This window comes from Leptonychotes weddellii, chromosome X (genome assembly GCF_054177405.1).
Source record: "Leptonychotes weddellii isolate Sample4059 chromosome X, ASM5417740v2, whole genome shotgun sequence".
Taxonomy (NCBI): domain Eukaryota; kingdom Metazoa; phylum Chordata; class Mammalia; order Carnivora; family Phocidae; genus Leptonychotes; species Leptonychotes weddellii.
In genome coordinates this window covers 35,277,826-35,291,171 of record NC_138385.1, presented here as the reverse complement: position 1 = coordinate 35,291,171, position 13,346 = coordinate 35,277,826, and the positions used below count along the sequence as shown (strand labels likewise).

Sequence of the window (13,346 nt, the reverse complement as noted above, 5' to 3'; positions counted from 1 at the left end):
GGCACATTCTGCATGGAGCACTGGGTGTTATGCACAAACAATGAATCATGGAACACTTCATCTAAAACTAATGATGTAATGTATGGGGATTAACATAAGAATAAAAAAAAAAAAAGAAAAAAAAAATAGGAGATTTGCTAATCATCTTGCCATGCTGCACATGCTTCTCTATGCCAAGCAGCGTCCGCCCAAGTGTGAAAGCTGGCCTTTTCTTCAATTTATACATATATTATATTCACTTGAGGCATTTGTGTGTGTGATAGATATTAACTGAAAGGGAAGGAAGGATTTATTTGCAGCATTACAAATAATTTTAAATCAACACTAAATATCTCACACCACCTGGGATTTTTTTCCATTTGGCCACTTCACCCCCACAAAGAGGGACAGTCTTTCATTGATTCTTTCTCACCTTGCCCTTACCTCTTAGATTTCCTCCTAAACCCCAGCTTCACTTCTTGTACTATTATTGAGGTAAAAATGATATATAACATTAAATTTTAGGTGCACAACATAATATGACATCTGTATGCACTACAAAAGGATCACTACCAAAAGTCTAGTTATCATCCATCACCATTCATTTGACCCCCTGTACCCATTTTGTCCAACCCCTTCCCCTCTGGTAACCATCAATTTGTTCTTTGTATCTATGAGTTTGTTTTTATATTATTTTGTTTGTTTTTTCCTGGATTCCACCTGTAAGTGAGATCATAGGGTATTTGTCTTTCTCTGCCTGACTTATTTCACTTAGCATAATATTCTCAAGGTTCATCCATCTTATCATAAGTGACAAGATTTCATTCTTTATGGCTGAATAGTATTCCTCTGTGTGTGTGTGTGTGTGTGTGTGTACCACATACTCTTTATCCATTCATCTGATGGATATTTAGATGGTTTCCATATCTTGGCTATTGTAAATAATGTGGCAATGAAGATAGGGTGCATGTATCTTTTTGAATTAGTGATTTTGTGTTCTTTTGATAAATACCCAGAAGTAGAACAGCTAGATCATATGATAGATCTATTCTTAATTTTTTAAAGATTTATTTTACTGTAGAGAGAGAGTTGGGGGAGGGGGGAGAGGGAGAGAGAGAATCTCAAGCCTACTCCATGCTGAGCGTGGAGCCTGACATAGGGCTCAATCTCATGACCCTGAGATCCTGACCTGAGCCAAAACCAAGAGTTGGGCACTCAACTGACTGAGCCACCCAGGTGTCCCTATTCTTAATTTTTTGAGGAACCTTCATACTGTTTTCCTGGTGGCTGTGCCAGCTTACATTCTAACATCCTATCTAACATTAGTTATTTCTTATCTTTTTGATAATAGCCATTCTAACAGGTGTGAGGTGGTATTTCATTGTAGTTTTGATTTGCGTTTTCCTAATACTTAGTGATGTTGAATATCTTTCATGTGCCTGTTGGCCATCTGTATGTCTTCTTTGGAAAAACGTCTATTCAGACCTTTTGTCCCCTTATTAAATTGGGTTGTTTGGTTTTTTATTGTTGAATTGTAAGAGTTTTTTCTGTATTTTGGCTATTAACCCCTTATCAGATATATGATTTGCAAGTATCTTCTCCCATTGAGTAGGTTACCTTTTCATTTTGATGGTGATTTCCTTTGCTGTGCAGAAGCTGTTTAGTTTGATGTAGTCCCGTTGGTTTATTTTTGCTTTTGTTTTCCTTGCCTTTGGAGTCAGATCCACAGATATGTCACCAAGATCCCTGTCAAGGAGCTTACTGCCTATGTTTTCTTTTGGAATTTTATGGTTTCAGGTCTTACACTCAAGTCTTTAATCTATTTTAATTTGTGTATGGTATAAGATAGTGGCCTAGTTTCTATTCTTTTACATATAGCTGTCGAGTTTTCTCCGAGCACCATTTATTGAAGAGAATGTCCTTTCTCCATTGTATATTCTTGGCTCCTTTGTCATAAATTAATTGTCTGTATATGTGTGGATTTATTCCTGGGCTCTAAATTCTGTTCTATTGATCTGTGTCTGTCTTTATGCCGATGCCATACTGTTTTGATTACTGTATAGCTTTGTAGTATAGTTTGAAATCTGGGAGCATGATACTCCAGGTTTGTTCTTCTTTCTCAAGATTGCCCTGGTTATTTGGGATCTTTTGTGGTTACATACAAATTTTAGAATTATTCTCATTCTGTGAAAAATGCCATTGGAATTTTGATAGGGATTGCATTGTAGATTGCTTTAGGTTGTATGGTCATTTTAGCAATATTAATTCTTCCAATCCATGAGCATGGGATATCTTTCCTTTTATTTGTGTCGTCTTCAGCTTCTTTCATCTTAGGTTTTCAGTGTACAGGTTTTTCACCTACTTGGTTAAATTTATTCCTAGCTATTTTATTGTTATTGATGCAATTGTAAATGACATTGCTTTCTTAATTTCTCTTTATGATAGTTCATTATTAGTGTATGGAAATATAACAGATTTCTGTATATTGATTTTATATTCTACAACTTTACTGAATTCATTTATTCTAACATTTTTTTGGTGGAAACTTCAGGGTTTTATATATATAGTATCATGTCATCTGCAGTTTTACTTCTTCCTTTCCTATTTGGATGTGTTTTATTCCATTTTCTTACCTTATTGCTGTGGTTAGCACATCCAATACTATGTTGAATAAAAGTGATAAGAGTGGGCATCCTTGTCTTGTTTCTTATCTTAGAGGAAAAACTTTCAATTTTTTCACCATTGAATATGATGTTAGCTGTGTGTTTGTCATATATAGCCTTTATTATGTTGAGGTATATTCCTTCTATACCCACTTTGTTGAGAGTTTTTATCATAAACGGATGTTGAATTTTGTCAGTGCTTTTTCTGCATCTACTAAGATGATGATATGATTTTTTTCCTTCGTTTTATTAATGTGGTGTATCAGGTTGATTGATTTGCAGATGTTGAACCATCCTTGTATCCCTGAAATAAGTCCTACTTGATTGTGCTTAATTATCCTTTTAATGTTTTGTTGAATTCAGTTTGTTGAATTTTGTTGAGGATTTTTGTTGAGAATTTTTGCAGCTGTGTTCCTCAAAGATATTGGCCTGTAATTTTCTATGTGGTGTCCTTGTCTGGTTTTGGCATCAGGGTAATGCTGGCTTTGTAAAATGAGTTTGGAAATGTTCCTTCCTCTTCAATTTTTGGAAGAGTTTGAGAAGCAAAGGTATTAAATATCCTTGGGATGTTTGGTCGAGTTCACCCAGTGAAACCATCTGGCCCTGGGTTTTTGTTTGTTGGGAAGTTTTTCATTACTGATTGAATCTCCTTACTAGAAATCAGTCTATTCAGATTTTCTATTTCTTCATAATCAGACTTGGAAGGTTGTGTGTTACTTGGAATTTATCCATTTCTTCTAGGTTGTCCAACTTGTTAGCATATAATTGTAGTAATTTCTTATGACCCTTGTATTTCTGTGGTACCAGTTATAAATTCTCTTTCATTTCTGATTTTATTTACTTGAACCTCTCTCTTTTTTCCTTGGTTAGTGTAGTGAAAGGTTTATCAATTTTGTTTCTCTTTTCAGAGAACCAGCTCTTAGTTTTATTGATCTTTTCTACTGTCTTTTTAGTCTTTGTTTCACTTATTTCCACTGTGATCTTTATTATTTCCTTTAAGGTGTAAAGTTATTTGTTTGAGATTTTTCTTGTTTCTTGAAGTAGGCCTATACTACTATGAATTTCCCTCATAGAGGTGCTTTTATTGCATCACATAGGTTTTTGGTATGTTGTATTTCTGTTTTCATTTGTCTCTAGATATTTTTTTATTTCCTCTTTGATTTTTTTCAGTGACTCATTGGTTGTTTAGTAGCATGTTTCATTTCTACATTTTTGTGTCTTTTTTCCACTTTTCTTTAATTGATTTCTAGTCTTCTACCAGCATGTTTGGAAAAGATACTTGATGTGATTTCAGTCTTCTTGAACTTGAGACTTGTTTTGTGCCATAACATGTGATCTATCCTGGAGACTGTTTCAGATGCACTTGAGAAGAATGTATATTCCACTGTGTTTGAATGGAATGTTCTATATGTACCTATCAAGCCCATCTGATCTGATGTGCTGTTTAAGGCTGATGTGTCTTTATTGATTTTCTGTCTGGATGATCTATCCAATGATGTAAATGGGTTGTTAAAGTCCCCTACCATTATTGTATTGCTGTCAATTTCTCCCTGTAGGTCTGTTAATATTTGCTTTATATATGCTGGTCCTTCTATGATGGGTGTATGTATATTTGTAAATGTTATATCCTCTAGCTAGATTGACTACTTTATCATTATGTAATGCCCTTCTTTGTCCTTTATTACAATCTTGGTTTTAAAGTCTGTTTTATCTGCTATGAGTATAGCTACACCATCTTTCTTTTTGTTTCTGTTTGCATGGAATATCTTTCTCTATCCTTTCACTTTCAGACTCTGTATCTTTACTTCTGAAGTGAGTCTCTTGTAGGCAGCGTAAAGTTGGGTCTTTTTTTTTTTTTTTTAATCCGTTTACCTACTCTGTGCCTTTTGATTGGAGAATCTAGTCCATTTACATTTAAAGTAATTATTGATAGGCATGTACTTACTGCCATTTTGTTACTTGTTTTCTGGATTTTTTGGTAGTTTCTTCTCTTCCTTCCTTCCTCTCTTTCTCTTCCCTTGTGGTTTAATGGCTTTCTTTAGTGTTAAACATTTCGATTTCTTTCTTATTTTGTGTATTTACTAAGGTTTTTGCCTTGTGGTTACCATGATGTTTACATATAACATAATGGGTATATAATGATTGGTTTTAAGTTGATAGGAACTTAAATTTGAACACATTCCAAAACTTTTTAGTCCCCCCCACATTTTATATCTTTGATGTCACATTTTATATCTTTTGTTTTATGCAAACCTTAAATAATTACTGTAGTCTTAGTTAAATTTACTACTAATGGCTGTTGATCTTATACTTGCTTTATAAGTGATTAATATACTATCTTTACTATATATTTACCTTTTCCAGTGAAATTTTTACACAAGTAAAAATTTTCTTGTTATTTGATTAGTGCTGTATCTTTTTAGCTTAAAGAAGTGCCTTTAACATTTCTTGTAAGGCTGAATTAATGGTCATGAACTTGTTCAGTTTTTACTTATCTGCAAACCTCTTAATCTCCCCTTCAATTCTGAAATATAACATTACTGGTAGAGAATTCTTGTTTGGACTTTTTTTTTTTTTTTTTTACCTCCAGCACTTAAATATGTCGTACCACTCCCTTCTCGCCTGAAAGTTTCTGGTGAAAAATCTGCTGGTAGACTTATGGGCTTTCCTCTATAAGTAGCAAGTTATATTTCTCTTGGTGCTTTTAAAATTCTTTAACTTTTACCATTTTTAATTATGGTGTTTCTTGGTGTGGATCTCTTTGGGTTCCTCTTAGTTGAAATTCTTTGGGGTTTCTGGACCTTGTTCTTTCATTTGGAACATATTCCTCTCATTTTGCCTGATGTTCTATGCTTATTTCTATGTATTAGGCAAATCAGCTACCTCTCCCAGCCTTGAAGGAGCGGCCTTGTGTAAGAGATGTCCCATAGAGCTCTGAAGTGCTATGCTCCTGGCCACCTGCACCAGGCCCTCAAGGGATGACCTCTGTGTGAGCTGTGCATTCCTGCCTGCTTTGGTGGGACCACAGCTCTGGCTTGGGGATGGGTGGGGCCCTCAGTGGGGTGTACTCTCTAGCACCAACAGGCTAGAGGAAGAGTTCCAAATTGTCACTGCCAGGACCAGCATCAGCAAATTAGAATGAGTTATCAAAAATGGCACTTACCAGTGTCTCCATTCCCTAGTAGAGTCCCAACAAGTTTCTGGCTCTCTGGCGGACACTTCAAACTGGTGTTTTTGTACTGGGTGATTGAATCTGTGCATGAACCTTTTGAGAGGGGATTCTCTGTTCCCTATACATCTGGAACTAATCCCAGTTGGTTTTCAAAGCCAGGCATTTTGGGGGTTTGTCTCGCCTATGCAAGATGTAGGGGCTGGTGTTCCTGATGTGAAGCACAAACCCCTTGCTTCTTAGGGAAAAGTTCCATATTTGTGAGATCCCTCTCAATTGTGGATCACTGTATCTGGGGTGGTTTGTTTTGTTTGTTTGGTTTTGGTGAGACTATGTCTCTGCCTCTCTCACCCATTTTGATGCTGTTCTTTTATCCTTTGTTATGGAGGTTCTGTTTATCCAGTTTTTAGCTCTTTTTCAGAGGAAATTATTACATATGTTAATTTGTTGTGTCTGTGGAAGGATCAGGATCAGGTTCTTCCTATGCCACCATCTTGAATTGCCCAACTTCACTTCTGATCAGTTATGCATATTTTAGTCCTTATTCCCAAAATGAGCCTTGGGCTTGCTTTTTCATATCTGGACTGATATACATATATGTTCAGTGAAACAAGAAAGGCTTATTACTTTCAGAATCCACCCTCCTTATAATAAGGCAGTAGTGGTTATAAACAGCAGTTTTCCCCCTAATGCGAAATAACACTGTATGGATTGGGATTATCCTCATTTTAATAGGTGAGTAAACAAGCTCAGCAATTTAATTACCTGTCCAGGATTATTCATTTAGTAAGTGACAAACAGAGATTTTGAATCTAAGTCCATTTAAATCCAAATCCTGTGCACTATCTACCAAACAAGACACGATTCAAAAGAGAAATTGGGAAAAGATGCATTTTAAGATACTCAAAGGCTGAAAATAGGAAAATTGCTTTGAAAATTCATAGCATCTGAATCCATTTGGAATAGTAGATTTGTCATTGTAGCCCAAAGGTGCTATTTAAGAACATTGGGAAACATAAGTGAAAAGTTTAGTAATTTGAAAATTCTGCCTGATAGCAGATAAATAAGTCATTTATTATGGTTAATTAAATTATATCTTTAAAAATTCACTTATACATTGACTTGTACCTGATAAATATTTATTAATCCTCTCTACCTTTTTAATCCTATTCCTTTTAAAATAGTTTTTCTAATACCTGCTGTTTCTATTACAGAGACAATTAAAGGCAGATGCTAAAAAAGCTATTGGGAGGCTTCAACTACGTACACTGAAACAAGGAGACAAGGTGCATATTTGACTTTTAAATGCTGTTTGTTTTAAAGCAATGCTACCAAGTTAACGTTAAAACTAAATGTCATTCCAGAGTATGCTTTTCAGTGGAATTTATCAATCTTACTGACGTTTTTAATCTATATGATGCTGGAGGTAGCCTGAATAATGGCCATTGGGTCCATAGATATCTAGGTTTTAATCCCTGGAACCTGTAGATATTACCTTATATGGCAGAAAGGGCTTTGCAGATGAAAGTTAAGGATCTTGAGATGGGGAGATTATCCTGGATTATCCAGGTGGGTGCTAAATGTAATCACATTTGATGTTATAAGAAGGAGGAAAAGGGATATTTGACTGCAGTGCAATAGAATATTTAGCAATGGAAGTAAGAGGTTATAGTGATGCAAGAAAGGGGCCATGAGCCAAGGAATACAGACAGCCTCTTAGAAGCTAGAAAAGGCAAGGAAATGGATTCTCCCCTGAAGCTTCCAGAAGGAACATAGCACTGCCAACACATTGACTTTTAGACTTCTGATTTCTAGAACAATAAGAGAATAAGTCTGTGTTATTTTAAGCCACAAAGTTATGGTCATTTTTAAAGCAAACCAGGAAACTAATACAATGCCTTGGTGCAACTTTACTTAAACATCCTTTTTTTAGATTTAGGACAGTTAAGAACTACCTTTGGTGTGTAAAACATGTATCAAAAAATAGCTATGGAACATATTGAATTAAAAATTACCATTTATAATAGCACCAGAACCATTCAGTACTTAGGTATAAATCTTGCAAAATATGTACACGATCTGTATGCTGAAAACTGGAAAACACCAATGAAAGAAATCAAAGAAGACCTAAATAAATGGAGAGATATGCCTATGTTCATGGGTCAGAAGACTCACTGTTGTCAAGATGTCAGAACCCCCCCAACTAATCTATAGATTCAATGCAGTTCCAAGTAAATCCTAGTGGGATCCTTTGTATTTATTGACAGGTTGATGCTAAGTTTATATGGAAAAGCAAAAGAACTAGAATAACCAAAACAATTTTTATAATGAAGAACAAATTTGGATGACTCATATTGCCTAATTTGCAGAATTATTTTAAAGATACAGTAGTCACTATAGTGTGGTATTGAAGAAAGGATAGACATTTAGATCAGTGGAACAGAAGAGAGTTCAGAAATAGGCTCACACATATATGGTCAATTGATTTTTGACAAAGGTACACAGGCAATTAAATGGAAAAAGGGTAGTCAATTATTGGCCCTCCATAGGCAATGATTGGGTATCCTTATGCAAAAAACATGAACCTTGATCCATACTTCATACTGTCTATAAAATTTAAGTCAAAATATGTCACAGACCTAAATATAAAACCTAGAGCTATGAAATTCTTAGAAGAAAACTTTGGAGAAAAATATCTTCAAGACTTGGGTTAGGCAGAGAGTACTTAGATATGACAGCAAAACCAAGCCCATTAAAGAAAACAACAGAAATTTGACTTTGTCAAAATTAAGAACTATTGTTCTTTAACATGGTTAAGAAGATGAAAAGACAAGCCACAGACTGGGAGAAAATATTTGCAAATCACATATCTGAGAAGGGACTGTATCTAGACTATATCAAGAACTCTCAAAGCTCAGTAGTAAGAAAACAAACAGCATAGGGAAAAAGGGGCAAACAGGCATCTACCAAAGAAAATATATGGATGGCAAAAAAGCACATAAAAAAGATGTTCAACATCATTAGTCATTAGGGAAGTGCAAATTAAAACCACAATGAGATACCACAGCACATTCATTAAAATAGCTAAAACCAGTACAACTGACAATACCGGAGAGCTGGCCAGATATGGAACAGCTGGAACAGTTATACGTTTTGCTGGTGAGAATGTAATGTATAGCCAGTTTCGAAAACAATTTGGCAGTTCTTTGTGAAGTCAAAAATAACACTTTCCAAAGAACCCAGCAATCTCAACTACTAGATAGTTAACCTAAAAGAAAAAAGCATGTTTACATAAAAACTTGTACATAATTGTTCATGGCAGCTTTACTCATAATCACCAAAAATGGAAAGAACCCAGATGTCCTTCAAATGGTGAATGGATGAACAAACTGTGGCTCAACCACATCATAGAATACCATTTAGCAATACAAAAGGGTTTGTGTTGGCGGCAGAGACCCTGTTGATGCACATAATATCGTGGATGAGTATTAAATGTATCAGGTTAAGTGAAAGAAGCCAAACGCAAAGGCATGATTCCATTTATATGACATTCAGGAAAAGCAAAAAGTATGGGAACTGAAAACAGATTAGTGGTTGCCAGAGGATGGGAGTGAGAGTAGAGGTTAACTACAAAGGGGTATAGAGGAATTTGTTGGGGCCGTAGAACTATCCTATATCTTGATTGCAGTGAGGATTGAGTCACTGCATATTTGTTCACACTTGTAAAACTGTATACTAAAAACAGTGAATTTTACTGCATGTGAATTTTACCTTAATTTTTTCTTAAATGGGAAAACATAGCTATAGAACTTGTACAAATGGCATCTTAAATAAATGCTACCTGTTCTTCTTTGTACTGTTCCTCTTTTGGTTGACTTTATTCTTTTACTTTTTTTAAGTCTAAATGATCCTCAAATTTCAGTTGTATAAGAGTGTTATCAACTGTGGTCACAATGTTTTACATTAGATCCTCAGACCTTATTCGTATTATAACTGAACGTTTGTACACTTTGACCATCTACTCCTTATTTCCCCCATCCTCCAGCCTCTGGTAACCACTTTTCTACTCTGTTTCTAGAAGTTTGACCTTTTTTTAGATTCCAGTCAGGTCTAAATCTTACATCGCTTATTGAAAGAATCTATGCAATTTAAGCACATAAATTTTCTGATCTTGCTCTGTAGTTTAATGTATCTTTTCTCATCCATCAGAGTAACAATAACTATTTGCTCATAGGAAATTGGCCCTGATGGAGATAGTTGTGCTGTGTGTATTGAACTATATAAACCAAATGATTTGGTACGCATCTTAACCTGCAAGTAAGTTTGATTTTCTTTTATATCATCAATAAGAATAAGTGGCTTATTGAAATGATTGTAATGAAGGAAACTATTTTGAATGTTTCCAAATTGATGTAAAGAAAGTATTTTCATTTAAATATAGGTGAATGCTTTATATGTTAATATCATTGAAATTGTTATAAGGCTAATTATATAAAGTTCCCATTATCTGGTACAGTTTGGAAACTAGTTCCATATAAAACTAAGAACCTAGCCAGCACTGCCATAATTTACACATATACGCATAGATAGATAGATAGATAGATAGATAGATAGATAGATAGATAGATAGATAGCTGGATTATTTAAAATCATTTTAACAATCCTATTGAGGGAAAAAAATATAAATCAACTCAGTGGGCACCTATTTGGAAGTATTCATTCTTTAGTTTTCTGTTACCCTTCTCCTGGAAATTGTTCTTAACACTCTTTCTTTTAGCTATTAAATAGTGGTATTCTTAGAACTTATCACATGACCTAAAGTATCAGCGTTATCTTGTACTCTGTACTATATTATTGAGAATGACTGTGCTATTTTTATAGTTAGGGAATGACAAGATAATAAAGATCTGAAATACTGAACAAAGTCTTAGGTCAGATAACATCTTAGCCATTTTTGAAGTAATAAGTAATGAAAATAGTTTTTTTTTTGAAGCTAAGGTAATGAGGCTTTTATATTTAAAAGTACTGTATTACGAGCCAGATGGCAGAGGAGTAGACCCAAATTTCGCCTGGTCCCAGGAATTCAGCTAGATAGTTATCAAACCATTCTGAACACCTACGAACTCAACAGGAGATCGAAGAAAAGAATAGCAGCAACTCTCTGAACAGAAAAGCGACCACTTTCTGGAAGGTAGGATGTGCGGAGAAGTGAATCCGAGGTGATATTCGGGAAGATAGACTGTGGGGGGGGACTCCATCATCCAGCTACCAGCAAGTGATAGAGCCATGGAGCACAAAATCTGAACTTTTAGAAGTCGGCTCTGCTGAGGGACGTCACTCCAGTGGCTAAGCGGGGGATGGAACTCTCGCTGGGACAGTGTGGTCTCAGGACCCTCGGGGTCACAGAAAGACCAGGGGTGCCTGAGTGCGGCAGAGCTCCCAGGTATCGAAGCAGGGAAGCCGGCTGCAGAGACGGAGCCGAGGAGCGAGCTCTCAGCTCGGGGTGGCTGTAAACCGTGATCTGTGGCACAGTCAGGCCACTGCTCCTCCAGCAGGGACCCAACAGATCCAGGGAGACTCCCCTTCCTCCCCCAGGAGGAGCGGCATGGGAGCGAACCGCAGGGATCTGCTGGGTTTGGAGACTCCACACGGGGTCGGGTGCCAGAGATAGAAACGCTTGGTCACAGGCCAGGTGAGCACGGAGTGCAGCTGGAGACAGGGGAGACGGGAGTGACTGACTGCTTTTTCTCTGGGGGCTCACTGAGGAGTGGGGCCCTGAGTTCTCGGCTCCTCCAGGGTGGAGATTGGGAGGCCACCATTTTCACTCTCGTCCTCCAAAGCTGTACGGAAAGCTTACAGGGAACAAAAGCTCCCGAGAGCAAACCCAAGCAGATAACTTAGCCTGGGACCAGCAAGGGCGGGGCAATTCCACCTCCGGCAAAGACATTTGAGAATCTCTGCAACAGGCCCCTCCTCCAGAAGATCAGCAAGAACAGCCAGCCAAGACCAAGTTTACCCATCAATGAGAACGGCAAAATCCCAGAGCTAGGGGAATACAGCACATAGAATTCATGGCTTTTTTCCCATGATTTTTTACTCTTTCAAAGTTAAATTTAAAAATTTTCTTTATTTTTTCTTTTTCTATTTCTTTTTTTTTAATTTTCTTCTTTTTCAACCAACATCTTATCCATTCCTTTTTTAAAATCTTTTTGAATTTTCATCTGTACAGTCACATTCTATCACTTCATTGTATTTACCCTCATTTTTGTATGTATATAAGTTTTTCTTTCTTTAAAATTTTGGGAAGCAATTTCTTCTAAAAGACCAAAATAAAGCCAAAATCTAGTGTGTGGCTCTGTTCTATTCACCAGCCTGATCATATTCTTTTTTTTTCTTTCCCTCCCGGTTTTCAGTCTCTTCTGATTTGTTTAGTGTATATTTTTCTGGGGTCATTGTTACCCTTTTAGCATTTTGTTCTCTCATTCATCTGTTCTTCTCTGGACAAAATGACAAGACAGAAAAACTTACCTCAAAATAACAAGAGGCAATACCGACTGCCAGGGACCTAATCAATACAGATATTAGTAAGATGTCAGAACTAGAGTTCAGAATGACGATTATAAATATACTACTAGCTGAGCTTGAGAAAAGCATAGAAGATACTCGAGAATCCCTTCCTGGAGAAATAAAAGAACTAAAGTCTAACCAAGTCAAAATCAAAAAGGCTATTAATGAGGTGCAATAAAAAATGGAGGCTCTAACTGCTAGGATAAATGAGGCAGAAGAGGGAATTAGTGATACAGAAGACCAAATGATGGAGAATAAAGAAGCTGAGAAAAAGAGAGATGAACAACTACTGGATCACGAGGGGAGAATTCGAAAGATAAGTGATACCATATGTTGAAACAATGTTAGAATAATTGGGATCCCAGAATAAGAAGAGAGAGGGGGGCAGAACGAATATTAGAGCAAATTATAGCAGAGAACTTCCCTAATTTGGGGAAGGAAACAAGCATCAAAATCCAGGAGGCACAGAGAACACCCCTCAAAATCAATAAAAATAGGTCAACACCCCGACATCTAATAGTAAAACTTACAGGTCTCAGAGACAAAGAGGAAATCCTGAAAGCAGCTCGGGACAAGAGGTCTGTAACCTACAATGGTAGAAACATTAGATTGGCAGCAGACCTATCCACAGAGACCTGGCAGGCCAGAAAGGAGTGACATGATATATTCAGAGCACTAAATGAGAAAAATATGCAGCCAAGAATACTATATCCAGCTAGGCTGTCATTGAAAATAGGAGGAGAGATAAAAAGCTTCCAGGACAAACAAAAAAACATTCCATCCCAAAGCAACAGCATACACATTCTTCGCTAGTGACATGGAACATTCTCCAGAATAGATCACATCCTGGGTCACAAATCAGGTCTCAACTGGTACCAAATGATTGGGATCATTCCCTGCATATGTTCGGACCACAATGCTTTGAAACTAGAACTCAATCACAAGAGGAAAGTTGGAAAGAGCTCAAA

The 13,346-nt window shown here is 36.5% G+C and overlaps 1 protein-coding gene across 1 annotated transcript in view; it reads left to right on the top strand.

Annotated features, from left to right (window-relative positions):
* RNF128 (ring finger protein 128) overlaps window positions 1–10,132 on the top strand; it is a 47,044-nt gene extending 36,912 nt beyond the window's left edge. Inside the window, exons 3-4 of the mRNA XM_081809276.1 lie at window positions 7,026–7,097; window positions 10,046–10,132. Coding sequence (XP_081665402.1) covers window positions 7,026–7,097; window positions 10,046–10,132 — 159 coding nt within the window. The remainder of the gene's footprint in view (window positions 1–7,025; window positions 7,098–10,045) is intronic.
* Window positions 10,133–13,346: the final 3,214 nt, after the last annotated feature.